The following is a 16536-nucleotide window of genomic DNA, read 5'->3' as shown; positions in this document are numbered from 1 at the left end:
AGTTGTTGTGTTTACTCATATCTTAAGTGGATTTCATTATTATGACATAATTATTTTTTAGATATGAAATATTATGAAGGCAGAAAATCTTATCTCTTTACATTATTATTAATAGTACCTACCAAAGTGTAAATTTTTGGTTTTTAATTTTTCTTAATTTTTACAAGAATAGATTTTAAGTATTTTTTTATATTACTTGATTTTCGATAATAAATTGTATTTTTGTTTTATATCAATAAGTGGTAGGAATAATATAACAATTTATATTGTTTTTACATTATTTCTAGCTTTTAATTTAAATACAAATACAATAAATTTATTTGTAAGAATAAAAAGAAATAAAATTTTGAAGACTGTATTCATTTTGATAGCTTTTTACATGTTGCATCGCATTTATGAAAAATGCGATGATTTTTCATAATTTCTTAAAAGTATTTTAAAGTAAACTAAATACTAGGATTATATAAAATACATAAATATAACAAAAATTTAAAAAATTGTAAATATCAAAAAACAGACAACGAAGAACTTATTTAAAAAAAATTGTTTTTGAGCAGTGTATAGATGTAAATATAAAGTATTAAGGAATTATATGGAATGGTTCATTTGATAACAATTTGCTTCTAATTAATTTTATTGGCTTTGATACAGTGAAATAACAATAAATGCAGCGTATTAAAATCTTTTGAGGTTAATTAATTTTTTTATTTATGAAAAATTGTATATAATCTATTGTTTATAAAAAAACCTTGAGCGCATTAGACTTGATAAAATGTTTCCGTGGTTCTCCCTCCAGCTACCACATTTCCCTACTGTGACCAATAGAACTCTGCTATCACCAGCATATTTGTATTCACAAGCATCATCAGTGTATTCACAAACCTAATAAAAAAAATATTTATTTATAATGTTTGGAAGTTGTTTGAAATAATTTTATGAATTAAATATATTTTTGTGATGTCAGTAGCAGAATCTTGAATTTTTTGATTAAAATATTTTAGAAGATAGGTTTATTCCTTAAAAAAGTACATTTTTTTATCCCTACATATTTGTTTTCGTAAACAGATTGTTTACAGACATTTTATAATGAGTTATGAATAATAAAATCATAAATAATTATAAAACCAATTATTCTAATTTTATTGTGAATTACTGCAGATTTATTTTTATTGAGAAGAGAAGAATTTTTTCTCTCTTTACAAGTGATCACTTGTTTTAGTCTGGTTAAACATCTAATATTTTAAATCATTGATAAAATATTTTTCTGTTTATTAAAAGATACCTCTTTTTTAATTTTACATCAAAAAGTGTATGTGTAGACTATATATATATATATTTTATTATTTTTTTAGATCAACCTAAGTAAAACTTACCTTATTCCACCATATATGCAGGAGCGCTTTTGTGATTTATTCGCATCATCAGCTGCATTACATACATTCTTCATACATTCATCTCAAATTACATCGCAAACTTCAGAAAATATCATAACATATCATTCATTTATTTATTTTATTTAAAATGTAAAAACTTAATATTTCTATTTTAAGAATTTGATCTTTTATTCAGTTAAATGAAAAAAAAATTAAAAATATGAAAAATAATTAAAATTACATTAAAAATTAAATTGTAAAAATTTTTTAGTTATGTAAAAAATATGATGTCAAAGCATAAAATCAAATTAAAATTAAAAATTCAAATAAAGGTAATTTTAAGTAAAGCAACTATGCATTTTGTCTATTTAACTGAACTTACTTTACTATTGGATTATTATTTACTTTACTACTGGATAGTAAAATAAGTTCAGTTAAATAGCCAAAATACATATTTGCTTTGTTTAAAGTTATCTTTATTTGAATTTTTAATTTTAATTTGATTTTATGCTTTGACGTCATATTTTTACATATGTAAAATTTTTTTACAATTTAATTTTTACCTTATTCATTTATTCTATACTTAGGTTGATCTAATAAAATAGATATATTTGCATATAGTACAGAGGAACATGGTTCTTAAAAGAATTGATTTAAATATGTATATATATATAGAAATAAAAAAATATATATAGATTCCAGTACTGGACAGCAGAATTTGCATATTCATTCATAATAAATTTAAAAATTTTCAAAAAACAATATCGATAAATTAATGGATCATAAATAAATTTGATTAATATGGTAATTTAAAGTATCTGTTTACTGTACTTTGGTGGTTTATATATATATATATATATATTTTATCCCTTCTTAACATTTTTATATCAGCAGTGTTTATTTCTTCATATGTTTCTATTTATTACTTGTATCCACACTTTCTTCAATTCACATAGTCTGCCAACAGTGGAATGGAAATAAGAAACAAAGTGGAAATTATAATTATTGTAGAAATAGTATTACATTTAAATAATTACCTGTAGAATATAGTCTACAGTTTATTCTCTATAAAATCTTGGCGTCAGTGTGAATGATATTGCTAAAATGTTAAATAATCTCTCTTAATCCTTCTTCACACATCAATAAACAATGTCTGGTTTTGAATTAAACTGCCATAATTGGGATCAGATTCTCCTTTAAATGTGTTACACACCGAGGTTGTTTTTCAATACTGTCGTACAACAAACTCTTTAAACTGTGGTTTTCCCATTAGTCAGGCTGGATAGACCATAGCCTAGAGTGCTGGATTTTCAGAAGTGTTAAATTTGTATTGAAATTGAATATTCCATTCATATTATTTTTTTTCTTATTAATCACGAAGTCATTTGTTATTAAAATTTAGAAAGAACAACTTATCGTTAAGAAAAAACATATTTTCTCAGTATTTTTTTTTTTTTTAATTCTTTTACAAGAAAAAAGAATGTATAACTTTATGAACCTCATATTCTTTCTAAACATAACATTGTGAAGTGTTTGTGACATAACATTGTCAAGTGCTTCGTTGTAAATGCACGTGTAGTTATTCATATTAATACAAGTCTGTACCATCAATTTAACAGCTGTTTAGATGTGAGAGTTTAGATTGAGAAGAGCCCTTATATACTAGAAAAATTAGAAGAGAATTTGATTTATGTAACAGTTTGTGATCAGTAGTAAAATGCTGTATTAATAAAACTAATTTTCTTTACATTATTGACTGTATTACATTAAAATATGAAATAAGGATGCTTAATGAAGTAATTATTAATTTTTTATTCTAAATGTGTAAAACCATGGAGCACTGAGTATGTTATTTTTTTTTTTAAATCGTTAAAGGGATGGGAAATTTCACAAAAAAAAAAAATTCTGATTTTTTCAGGGCATTTTAGAGAAAACTTTGTTAAAACAAATTCATTTCCTACAGTGCATATATTTATATAAATAATAAAAAAAAGTTCCAAAAAATCACCGATTATCTAAAAATATCTACAATTTTTTAAAATTGTAGTCAATGGACCTAAAATGCAGTAAGTGTTTTTAAAAATTTTCTTTTTCTTATTTTTGCATTTATTGAAGGAGTTTTAGATTTATAGAAAACTTTACTTAAGAAAATTTTTTAAGCTTAAGCTATCCATGAATATTTTTAGAAAAATTTATTCCCTCCTTTAAAAAATATATTTTCGTTTTTATTTTTGAGGTGTAACTCATTTAATTTTTATTATTAATAGCCGGGAAAGCCACACAGTACTTTGCCAGCTTTTTTTTAATAATTTCATTTTAAATTTGGATGCGAGTTAAGTTTTATATTTGGAATTTGATATAATATATTCAAAGGAAACTTTAAAATTAAGTGAGGACCTAACAAGACTATCAGAAATTTATAGGTAGAATGTAAAAAAAAAACCACTGAATTATGCATAAAACAGAAATTAAAATAGAATATTTCCTCAAAAAATCTGGCCTTATTTAGGTATTAGAGATTTTAAAATGTAAATCTTCTGCTGCATGGAATGAAATATTTTTCTGAAGCCTTGTAATAGTTATGGCATTTTTCAGTTTGACTGAGAAATATTAGTTACAAAGAATAAAATGTATAAATTAAAGTATTAATATACGAGTAGATTCTTAGTGTTTTGTCATTGGTTCTTGTTAGTATTTTATGTTTAGTATTAAAATTATGTTGTTCAATAAAACACTAAAACTTTTTCTTTGTGGTAAAACATCTAATTAGTCGCTAGAGCCACTGCTTCTACATTGAGATTTAGTGTAGTGGTGACCTGTGTTATGTTTGTTGAACTTTCCAAGGACTATTTTATATTATTCTAAGCTGTCTATCCAAGTAAACCCAGGTTTTCTATTTCTTATCTAATGTAAATAGCAGTAAAACGCCAATAGGATTTTTCTATTAAAAATTTTAAGAACTTAATATCATCATTTATTATGACTACATAGGTTTAGAAGAAATCAGACAAGTAGTAGGATTTTTAGGCATATGCTTTATAGGAAACACTGGAAATTAGTAATAATGGTGCAGTATGTAAAAAAATGTTTGCCAAGAAACATTACAGAAAATGTTTCTAAATACTGATGATTGTATCAGATCCGATATAAAGCATTTAAAAACTGAAGAACTTCCTTTACTTATAATGTGGTTTTGAAACTGTGGCATTAAATTTGAGACGGATCTATTAACTAAAAAATCTGATTTGTACATAAGGGGGAATTTCATTTTCTGACAGCTTTCTTCTTTTTATAAGATTGTTAATGTACAATTAATCTACTTCTATCATCAATCATTTTCTAAATGTTTTATATCTCTTAAAAGTGTGTGAACATTTTACAAGTATTTATTTGCATGTTGCTTATGTATTTAGTGATTTCATTAATTACTATGATTTAAAATGAATGAATTCAGGATTTATTTTTATAATATTTGAATTATTACTATTACGTTATCATATTGCAATTATTAAATAATTTCATTTCCTCATAAAAAATAAAACTTTATCAGTATTTGTTTTTTTGTGGTTTTTTTATAGAATATTATTTATTATGATTTAATTTATTTTTATCTTCACTTATCTAAGTAAGGATTGTATAGTTTATTTGTATATTATTAATATTTTAAATTAAAAATTAAATTGTTAATTATTTAATGTCTTATTTACTTGTTATGAATTCAGTTATTGATTTATTTATATCATGTATGGAACTATTAAATTAATTATGTAATGATAATTACCTAGCTTTTCTTGGGTTATCGTAATTGGCAGTTATAAAAATCTTTATTATGAGATATTTTTTTTTTTTATGTGATAAGTTTTCAATTACTGCTCATTAATTTTTAATGATCAACCTAATTAAATTCACCTTTTAAATTATTTACTCTAAATAAAAACATTTTAAGTTTTGTATGTATACCAATAAAAGTTTTAAACATCCTTACAACCCTCCAGTTGCGCTAATTTTTTGTTTTGTACTTCACTTTCAACTGAAGTTATTGCATATATTCTTTTTTTTTTAATTAAATAGACAAGTATTTAGGATTTGCTTAAGAGAAGATTATTTAATTCGACCTGCTCTTTTAGTATTTTTGATAATGTTGTCTGTTTATACATTATTTGGGCCTTTTCTGTTTACCCCTACAATGGTTTTTTTTTATGTTACCTAATAGTAATTGGTTATGTTTAAACTAATCGGTTATGTTTAAACATGTCTGGTTACTTAGTACAACACTGCACAATATTACTAGACATTGGTGTCTGCCTGTATGTAAACAGTCTGTTTCTAGTTATTGTGCTGTGAAGATGTTGTCTTGTTTAATTAGGGAAATCGATTCAAAGGAGAGAGGCGTTGAATTTTTGTAACCGAAAGGGATTCTTCATATCCTTAGCATCAGAATAATGGGCACGAGATGAATATTATAGAAACTGGTAGATGGAGGTGTAGCAAAATCAGCCGCAGGATGAAATCGATCTTAGAAAGAACATTTGAGTTAAAACTAGTAAATTACCATTTGACACCTTCAATTTATTTATTTTCACAGTCTAAACAATATACAACCACCACTTATTGTACAGAAGAATGGATAAGTTCCGATGAGGCATGAGCTCTGATGCTGTGACTGACTGGAAGAACTATCTATGGGAAGTGTGCGTAGACAGTTTGATACAGAATCTGGTAATAATAGGCGATTTAAACACAACACTTGAAATAGATGAATCTTGTTTCTTTACATGCAAGTTCAATGTTGTACAGATTTATCCTGCTTTGCCAACAGAAATTTCAAACACACAAGAAAGTAATCGTTTTGTGACTGTGTATGAGTAGATCCCCATTTGTTTCTATATATGTAAATTTCATATGTAAAAGTAGATACAAACACCTACTTTTACATTTCGAGGAATTGTACTTCCATGCACAATATTTAATTGATGTAATTAAATACTTTGTATAGTAAATGTCTCTACCTACTAGTATAGCTTAGTTTTAAGATATGAAGCTTTCCATACTTTAATACCACTTGCATATTCAATACAGGCAGGATTTTATAACTAGGTGTTATATGGCAATTGATTTTTAGCAAAAAGTGACATTTATCTTTCTTATTCTGCTCTTTCAATATAAATTTCCAGTAATCTATACAGATGATTATCTGATGTCAAATAGTTTGAATACTGATCTGTCCACCATGGAATTCTTTATCTTCATAAAGCCTCCTTTTCTCCATTGATAAAATCATTCTTTATTTGGGTCCTAACCTGATGAGTCTGATCCTGGATTCTGATCTCTAAGTTCTGGACATGGCGTTAAACAACCTTAATTTACATTAATGGGCAGATAGACCTTTCTCACCATCCAATCTTTTTTCTTATTTTTTAAGTTTTCTTTCCCATTATTAATTCTGAAGCAGGCTTGACCAAGTAGGTTCTTTGACCAAATGATGTCAGAACCTGAAGAGCCAGTCTGTGTATTGGTAGATGGTTGTGTGGTGGGCCAACATGGGGATTCTGTTTTCTTTTTGATGGCTGTACAATAAACATATTGGTTGAAGTACCTATCTCGATTAAAGATGACCATTTTAATCTCTTCTTAAAAAAACATACATTTCCGGGGAGGATTTATTGTAGCATTTTAGAGGTGTCATCATAAGTGATGATAACCATTAAGATTCTCAAAGTCTGTGAATGTTCAATAAAGGAATCAAAATAATATATTTGGACTGTAAATACAAATGAATGTATATAGCCTTTCTGAGATTTCCCCATTCAGCTTTGTCTGAAGCAGTTGAGCTGTTCTATGGAAACAAATATACAAGATCATTGATTTTTTTTAGCTGGTTTCTACTTACCAATACATAATTTTTCATCAGTTAGCAGGATTCATAGTATCTATAACTTTTAGCTTTATTTACTTAACTTTCTCAGTTAAGAATATATATATATAGATATATAGAAAACACATTTTGTTGGTAAATTGCATACTGATTTAAGTACATTTATAGCATAAGTAATACTTGGATTTGTGTTTTGGTAAAGTCTTGATGGGATGGTTACAAGACTTGTCAAGTCTAATGGTTTCCTGTTATTAGTTTGCTTGTACAGCCGGAGAAGCAGAAACAAAATTTTTATTTTAGTGTTATAATGATTAAATTTAATCTTCACATTTTCCTGTTATTTGATTTGTATCATCATATTATTTAATCTTACTGTTAGTTTTTATTTATAGATTATATTAATTATATTGATATGGATATTATAATATATAATTTATACAGAGCGTTTGTGTATATATATGTTTGTGTTTTGATAAAAATGTATATTCTTTTATATGCAAAAAGTGAATATTCACATGTACAATGAAATTAATGGTGTTTTCTGACTATTTTTGTATTCTATCATTTTTATTATTAACTAGCTCCCAGTCGCAGCTTCGCTCATGCTATATGGTTACTTGCGTTTCCTGTGGTGGTCAATCTTTTTATTTTATATTTATTAGTCAAGTAACCGGAGGCAGGTGCAGTCAGTCACACATACAGTAACGGTGGCATATCACATTTCCCGTTGCTCAGTTGTTTCAGTCGAACGGGATTGGGCTGTGTGTATTCGGTCGCTTTCCAATCTCGACTGTCTTTCGTCTTCAGTCTCTGCCGCACTAACAGTTTTCATCATACATGCTTTTATTGTATTTCTCTCCCGATTGAAGAATGTCTTTTAGGCATGGTATGATGTTTTGAAAAAAGATCACAGAATTTAAAAGATTGCAGTTAAATACTTTACACGCTTTAAATTAGTAACACACACATGATAAACAAAACCAGCTATTTATTTATGTTTTTAAACAGCTGTAAAAAATTGTGAATGAATGAATCGTAAAAATTACATATGCATGTGCTCTAAATCAATTGAAACTTAGGAAAAATGTGCTCTAAATCAATTGAAACTTAGGAAAAACTGTATGTTAAAACTTCAGTCCTTTTCAAAATTAATCAATTCAAAAAAATGTTAGGTAAAAATTAAATTTTTCTTGAAAATCAAAGTCATTTTGAATATATTAAATAAGCTTTAAGGAAGAAATAAAGTGTTTTAAATTTCGTTGTAATATTTCGTTATGTCAGAGGTTCAAAAAAATTAGGCTATGTTCACCGCAGGGCTTCAAAGTGTAGGTGTGCAAAATTTTAGACAAATCTGTCCAGTAGATCTCGAGTTAAGTTGGAACAGACAGACAAACAGACATTGATTTTTATATACATAGATTTTTTAAAAAATTATTAAAGGTGATGCTTTGTTTTATTTGATTAAAGGTCTAATTGATTTAAATGTTCCTTTTATGTTTATTTATTAGTATTAATACAATCCATTCTTAATGGTGTTTTTTACATTGTAATATATTCTTATTGTTTGACTTTTGTTAAATGATTTTTACTTTAAGATTAGTTATGTTAATTATTAAATAATAAAAATAATTCTTTCTTATGGATTTTTGTTTTTTATGTTTTAAAAACAATTATCATAACAGGTGTGTTATTTGTATACTGTTCATATTTTTTTATTTCAAGTATTGTTATTTTTTTTACGTAAGTATCTTAAAAAATATATAGTATTTGATTAACGGCACGTGATAATGCTTAAACATGTGTAATATTTTAATAAAATTAGTTATTTTGTACGTACTTTCCCGTTAACTCAAAACCATATTACCAGGTAAATTGTTACCTTGTTTGTAATTTTAAATCTTTTATAAGTACTATTTTTTTACAAGATTGTTTATCTGGTATAAAATCAGTAATTGCTATACATTTTTATATGATTTTATATTATTATTAAGCCGTAATATCCATTTATATTAATTCTTCTTGATAGTATAATACGCTGATAGGTCAATACGTAGAAAATGTACAATATCCCCAGTTAATTAAGGCAGTTTCTTTTTTGTTCAAATATATTTGTATTATTCTCGTGCTTTCATAATTCTTAATTCAAATTATCTATTTCATAATTATTAACATTTTTAATATCAAATATTCAACAAAATGTTTGAAAGAAATAGTTAAATCTGCTAAGCATGAAGTTTTCTGTCATTTTGGTCAGGACCAAAAACCAAAGGTCGGTCACTTTCAGCTGATGGTCAGATTATACAAGTAGATACATTAATGAAATTGATTGTTAATCACATTAAATGTTTCTGCTGTCCATATAAAGGAACAGTAATGTAATTATTAAAATTTTCATTTTTTGTTTTTAAAAAAAAAAAATTTTAAGTTTTTTGTGTTTTAAAAATTCCCAGTTTTCTACTTTCTGTTATACAGTTGCTTATTAAGGTTAGACATAAAAATATTGAATTTTCAACACTATAAGATTTTCAGCTATTTCATTCTTTTTCCTTTTTTTATGCACCATATCTTTTATCTAACATGTCAATATCTTGGCAGTTTCAACTTGTCTACATGTGACTGGAGTAAAGAGCTAATCAACCTGTGAAACCAATCTCCTTAAATTCTTTTGAACCGTGAAATTATCTGTTGACTTGAACCTTATTTTCCCATTTTTACTTCCTTGTACGAAGTAAAGGAAGTATTGTGATTGCGAAAAATTTTGGTTTTCAGATTTCAATGGAAATATTCATTTTGACTAGTTTTGGTGTGACATCTATATGTATGTATCTTGCATAACTGAAAAACGATTAGCTGTAGGGTGTTAAAATTTTGGATCTAAGATTGTTGTAACATCTAGTTGTACATCTCCCATTTTGATTGCAATCGACTGAACCAAAAGTGTCTAAAAAAGCCCAAAATCCAAAAAATTTGGATTTTGGACTTTTTCTTAACTGCAGTAATAAGCCCTCATTGAAAGCTTTTCAATGATGTATCATCATAAGTGGTACTTATTTTCATTGGTTCTGGAGTTTTAGCCAAATAAAATTTTAATTAATGAAGTATTTGTATCTGTCAAGGGGAATGCACATTGGTTCGAACCTGACTTCATATACATATATTTAAAAAAATTAAATTTAAATATATATATATATATATGAAAAAATATCAGAAGATAGTAATGAAATAAAATTTTATGTATTTTTTTTTATTTAAAAAAATGTGTATATGTAATTTAGTAGGCATACAAGGAAGTCGTGGTATCCACATCAAATTTTTTTCCTTGAAGTATGAGACAAGGAAGCTCTGGATGGTTGATCACACATATAAAAGAACTCTTTCCTGTTAACAATCTTTAACTAACTACCCCTACGCTAATGTCCATCCTTTTGAGTACAAGTCAAAGCACCAAGAAGATGTATCATTTAATGATTCGCTTCTTCAAACTTAAGGTAAATTGTGGTTGCTTAAGACTTTCTCATTCACAGTAAAGTTGATCTGGATCTTCCTATTTTATTCGTTATTTCTTAGAAATGATTTTGATTATCATGTAAACAACATCCCAATATCTGATATTCATCCAAGCTGAATGTTACTAATGAAATTTTTTTTTGGATTTATTGACTCTTGAAACATTTATAACAGTAGTGATCTATTCGTTTGTAAAAAATAATAAATTAGGTGGACCAACATTTATAGTTTTGTAGTTTTACTTTACCGAAAATTATTCATATAATTTATATGACTGTAATAAGAGGAAAGTGAAATTATTTTCCCAATAATCACGTTTTAGCTTTTTTGAACTTTGTTGTTGAGAGACATTAGGAAATGAAAAGAAGGGGTAAATTCTTTCTATTTGTGTGTGTGTGTGTGTGTGCGCGCGCGCGCGCGCGCATGTGCATGTGTCTATTGTCGTTTACTTATGGTAATAACGTGTGTTATAGTAAACTAATATCTTAAAATTTGGCAGGGTGACTTCTATATAACTGGCATATTAAAATTTTGGTTGGGGGTAATATATAAAGGATAAATAGGTAGACGGGACCAGAGATCATTTACTAGGAAAGTTTATCGATGGTATTGTCAATTTTTATTTTTATATATATAAATTATCTCCAATAGATTTATAAGAAATGTTGATTATATATTTGAATTGTCCATTACATTTAATTATATTAGAATTAGATAAACAATTTTTTGTTATCATGATATCTGTCATAAAAATTTCTATTTATTAGATTTGTTTTACAAATTAGTATGGTTTTAAAAAAGCTAAAAGCATATTGTAAATATTTTCTATAGATTTATGTAATTTGGATTAATCGTAAATATTAAATAAATGAATCGGACTTTTATCGTCGATTATATTGATTTTAATTATTTGTGCTAGCTTTTATTACTGATACTAGAATCTTTTTATAACTGAAAATAATGCCAGCAGTTTTTTCTTTGTCAGGATATATTTAGAAAGTTATCAAAACGAGTTTTGAGTTTTAAAGTCCTTTTGGATATTTATAATAAAATGTTCTGTTTTTACATAATCAGAGCTTTTATTTTTTATAAATTATTTATTGGTTACAGATGTAGCGATGAGAATCAGTAATATTTACAGCTTTATATAATTAATACCCTTAAAACTTTTATGTCTATTATTTGAAATTTTAAATGTGATATATAATAATGAAATACTCATAAAAAGGGATTCTCTTTTCAGTTTTTTAACATAATATTTTAAGTGAATAATTAAATTTTAATTAAATTCATCATTGCTTGTCTAGATTTTATGTTGAGAGTTAAAGTTTGCTTTAATTAAATGTCATTTCAATCACATTCTACATTGTTTATTTTCACTATTTAATTAATATATTTATAATCCATGACCTTTTAGCTAGTAAGAAGTGAGTGATATATATGAAAATTTTTATTTAATGTGTTTGATGAAGTTTTACAAAATTTATATAGTTATTTTTAATTATATCTGCTTTAATATTTTATTATCTTATCTTATCTCTCTCTGGTAACTACAGGTTTATGCCAAATTATAATTATGATACTCCTTTTATTATTTTCCTGGCTAATATAGTTAAAATAGATTTATTTAAGGTGAAGGTATGATATGGTGGTCACGTCAGAAATTGGGTATCGGATTTTTTTTTTGTAATTCTTTACATTTTTTGGGTTCCTCTAAACACAAAAAAAACATGCATTTGAATGTTGTTTGTTAAACTGCTTTTGACGTATATTTCAGGGTTGACCCAACCGAATTTGGCTTAAATATTTCTATATGGTAGGCATTGATCGTATTCATTTTTTCAAAATTCATATTAATGAGGTGGGAGTTATCGTGAAAAAACCAATTTCGGTTTTCTCCAGAGGTCTTGTAGAAAAAACTTTGTTAAAGCAGATGTACAATCATATACGAGGCATGTTTTTAAAGTACCGTTTTGAAATTAAAAAAAAAAAAACCAAGTGCACTATTCTTAACAATTTTAATTTTACTTGAAAACCTGTTCTTTAATCTACCTTTCCACAAAATTGCGACCAATATTAAGGCACTTGTATCGCGGCGGAATTTGAAAACAGTACTTGGTTTAAAAACATGCCTCGTATAAATAATCTAAAAAAAAAATGTTACAAAAAATCTACCCCCCATCTCTTTATATGTTTTTGTTGTTTTGCTCCCTTTGGTTTAAATATTTTTCAACAATTTTTAGAAAGCTTATCTTCGTATGTAGAGCTATCAAGAAATGTGTATAATTTTATTTAATTATATACCCTGTACTATATATTTTTGAAAATCTTCTTTTTCTTGTTGTTGCCTTGGGGATGTTATAAACTGAAGTCGGTGTTAGATTTAGAGAAAACTTTACTTAAGCAAATTTGTTAAGCCTAACCTTTATGTGAACTTTTTCATAAAATTTATTCCCCACCTCTAAAAAATATAAATTCTGGGTTTTTTTTTATTATTAGCTAGTTTATTTATTATTATTATTATTATACTTTTATTAATAGCCAGGGGAAAGTCATGCAATACTTAGCCAATTTTTTTTTAATTTTTATTTTTTTGGATGTTAAGAAACGAGTTTGTAACTTCTGAACATTTTTCCTATCTATTATTAAAACCTAGAAGCCTCTGGATGAAAGACAGAGATGCTACCACTTCATCATGGAGGTTGGTAGAATTTGCTACGGAGACAAGAAACCAGTATTAAATCGTTTTGAAGCAGATTTTTGTAGGTAGATTAAACGTTTTGAATATCAAAATATGAAACCTATATACCGGGTAATTCAAAAACGACTTTTCAACTTAAAGTGTAAAAAATTTATTGAGATAACTTATAGATACAGTTGAGGTCTAATTTCATAGAAAAACACGTGAAGTTTATCACCCAACATACAACCCACCTAAAGTTGATTTCATTCCTGACTGCAGCTGTGGTGTTAATTTGAAGTCTTAGCTCAACAAGATCATCCCACCCTGTAGGAGAAGACACTCGCCTTGTGATGCTTTCGGTTGCCACCCCCCCCCCCCCTTCATGGCCCTGGTGTTCCTTAACGAGAATCGTCTTTCGCCCTCTAACTTTTTACATCTCACAGTAATAAGCCAGGCCTTGTTGGGATGCCACCGATATAAATGCCTTGGTAGACATTTACATCGGTGATTTTAAAACTCAGTTTTTGCCTTCACTGTAGTCCTTGTCCGGACATCTTGAATGTCCTAAATCATTGCCCTCTGAATTAGCTAACCGAGTTTGCAGAAGCATAAACCCTGCGCCTAGTTCTTCATTTAAACATTTAAACTGAGCCTCTTAGCTCAACAAAATCAGCAGGCAAAGGTGGTAGATAAACCCGATCTTTAATGAAATCCCACAGGAAAAAATCTAGCAGGATGAAATATGAGAGCGAGATAGCCATGCAATTGGATCCTCACGACCAATTCACCGAACTGGGAATCTAGTATCAAGAAAGTGAAGTGGTGCCCGTCAGTAATGGTGTTCATCGTGGTCATCATCATCATCTAACAGAGGAAGTAGAAAATTTTGAAGCGCGTCCAGATAATGATACCATTTACAGTTGCTTCATGGAAGAAGAATGGGCCATAGTCTTTGTTTGCTTAGGATAAAAAAAAACATTGACTTTAGGACTGTCACAAATGTGCTGGAAAGTTTAATGAAGGTTTTTGCTATCCCATAGTAGTGCAGTTATGAGGGTTCACCTCATGTGAACCCTGTGTTTATTCATGTGTTTATTGTGAAATCTCACCTTTATTACAGCACAAATCGTCTTCTCTTTGGTAGTGTACTCTGTTTTTCTGTTTTTTCTTCACAATTGCTTGTAAATTTTCAATTTGGTTCAATCCTGGTGAATTTCCAGGCCAATCCAAATACTGAATCCCTTTTGAGACATGAAAATTTTAACTTTCTTTGAAGATTGGCAAGGACCCAAATCTTGTTGAAAAACAGTGTTTTCCAACTTCAACTAAATCTGCAAGTTTTTGAAGTTCTGGTAAAGCCTTTCCAATAACGGGATGTACTTTTTACTACTGTTCATCATTCCAGAGATGGTTACTAAAGTTTTAGTTCCTGAGTAGCTAATGCATCCTGAAAGTATCTTTAATTAAAGGATGCTTTACAATTTGTTTGATGTGTTTTGCGAAACCTGCTCATCATCGCTTCTTTGCACATGTGATATGCTTATGCCCTGAACTAGAAAATGACTCTCATTAGAGTAAAGGACTTTCTCAAAGTCTCAGCACACCAGTTTTTATATTTTTTGGCCCAAAGAAGCCTTTTCTTTTTTGTAAGAAGTTGTTTATATATAGGCCTTAGTATCTTGCAACCGCTTTTCAGAAGTCTTCTGCTACAGTAAAATCATGAATTATCACACTGGTTGATTCTAAGTATTTTTGTAACTCAAAACTATTTTTCTGACGATTAATTTTACTTATTCTAAGTAAAATAGCATCATCTGTTAAGATGATTTTACATTTTCTTTCACAGTGACCTTTTCATCGAGATGAAATTGTACTCGTCTCCCAAGATCACTTACACTAGAAAAAACCAAAATAAAATTGTAAGCGATATATATCACCTCTCAAAACAAACAAGATATTTTCAGGCAATACTTGAAATGGAGGGAAACAGCTGTACTACATCTGGAATCAGTGATACAACTTAACTAAGAATCCTACTTGTTCACATTAATTGCACAAGACTGTATCTGTTTTTATAAAATATAAAAATGATAGTTTAGTAGATTTTCTGTGCATATATTGTTACTAATTTTTTGTTGTTGTTGTAGATGTCACCAAAGAAATGGTCGAAAAATACATTTGGTTGGGCAAGAGCTGAAGTATTAGGTGCTCTTGTGAATGCTGTGTTCCTTGTAGCGTTATGTTTTTCAATTACAGTTGAAGCATGTAAAAGGTTAGTACTTACTAATACATTGAAAAATTAATAAAAGTTGTAATAGATAATACTTGTTATCAGTGTGATAAGGTTGAAAATTAATTGCTTTATTAATTCTTTGATTATTTATGTGTTTAAAAAAATCTAATTTTCCCCTTGTAATTAAATTCCATTTCCTGGTGTGTTACTTTTTTTTATATAAAAATTAAAAAAAAGGAAAGCAAGTTATAAATATTTCAAATTTTATTACTGTAGTTTTTAAGAAGTAATTTTACTTTTTTTCACAGGATTTAATGAATCATTGTCTAGAATTAAGTCACTAATATTGTTATTGTTAATTAATATATTGGACTCTTTCTTTGTATTAAAAAAATATATATAATAGATTATATGTATGAAATAAGTGGACCAAAATTTATGTCGCCCAGTATTTGAAATTGTATAACTTGGCAGCAGGAATGTAGGAAAATTATTGTTTTGCTGTTTGTAATACTGAATTTTTTAATAAATACATCATGCATTCCTTTAGTTAAATAGTCTGTTCTTATTTTGTCAAGAATTTATTATGTAGAGATTGTAAAAAGAATATTCTACTAAAGCGACAACTTTTTATTTTAGATAATTATCTACAAAAAATTTCTTATAAGCAGGTGCAATATAATTATTTTGATACACGATTCCAGACACCTATGTGCTGAATAAATCATTTGTGTTTGCCTGTTTACTTTAAATAGTGGTGAATGAAATAGTGTATACTCTGTAATTTATCAATGCTGATAGTTTTGTTTTTGTAATTTAAGGTAAATACTATATATATATATATATATATATATATTGGTTAACA

The 16536-nt window shown here is 27.4% G+C and overlaps 1 protein-coding gene across 4 annotated transcripts in view; it reads left to right on the top strand.

Moving 5' to 3' along the window:
* Positions 1-16536, top strand: part of ZnT63C (solute carrier family 30 member 1) — a 219521-nt gene that overhangs the window by 170444 nt on the left and 32541 nt on the right. For all 4 annotated transcript variants that reach the window (XM_075378922.1, XM_075378924.1, XM_075378925.1 and 1 more), the window contains one exon: positions 15586-15710. In XM_075378922.1, the coding sequence (XP_075235037.1) occupies positions 15586-15710 (125 nt within the window). The remainder of the gene's footprint in view (positions 1-15585; positions 15711-16536) is intronic.

Source organism: Lycorma delicatula, chromosome 11, assembly GCF_047948215.1.
Source record: "Lycorma delicatula isolate Av1 chromosome 11, ASM4794821v1, whole genome shotgun sequence".
Lineage (NCBI taxonomy): Eukaryota > Metazoa > Arthropoda > Insecta > Hemiptera > Fulgoridae > Lycorma > Lycorma delicatula.
Note: the sequence above shows the minus strand (reverse complement) of the source record. Positions and strands in the feature narration are given on the sequence as shown.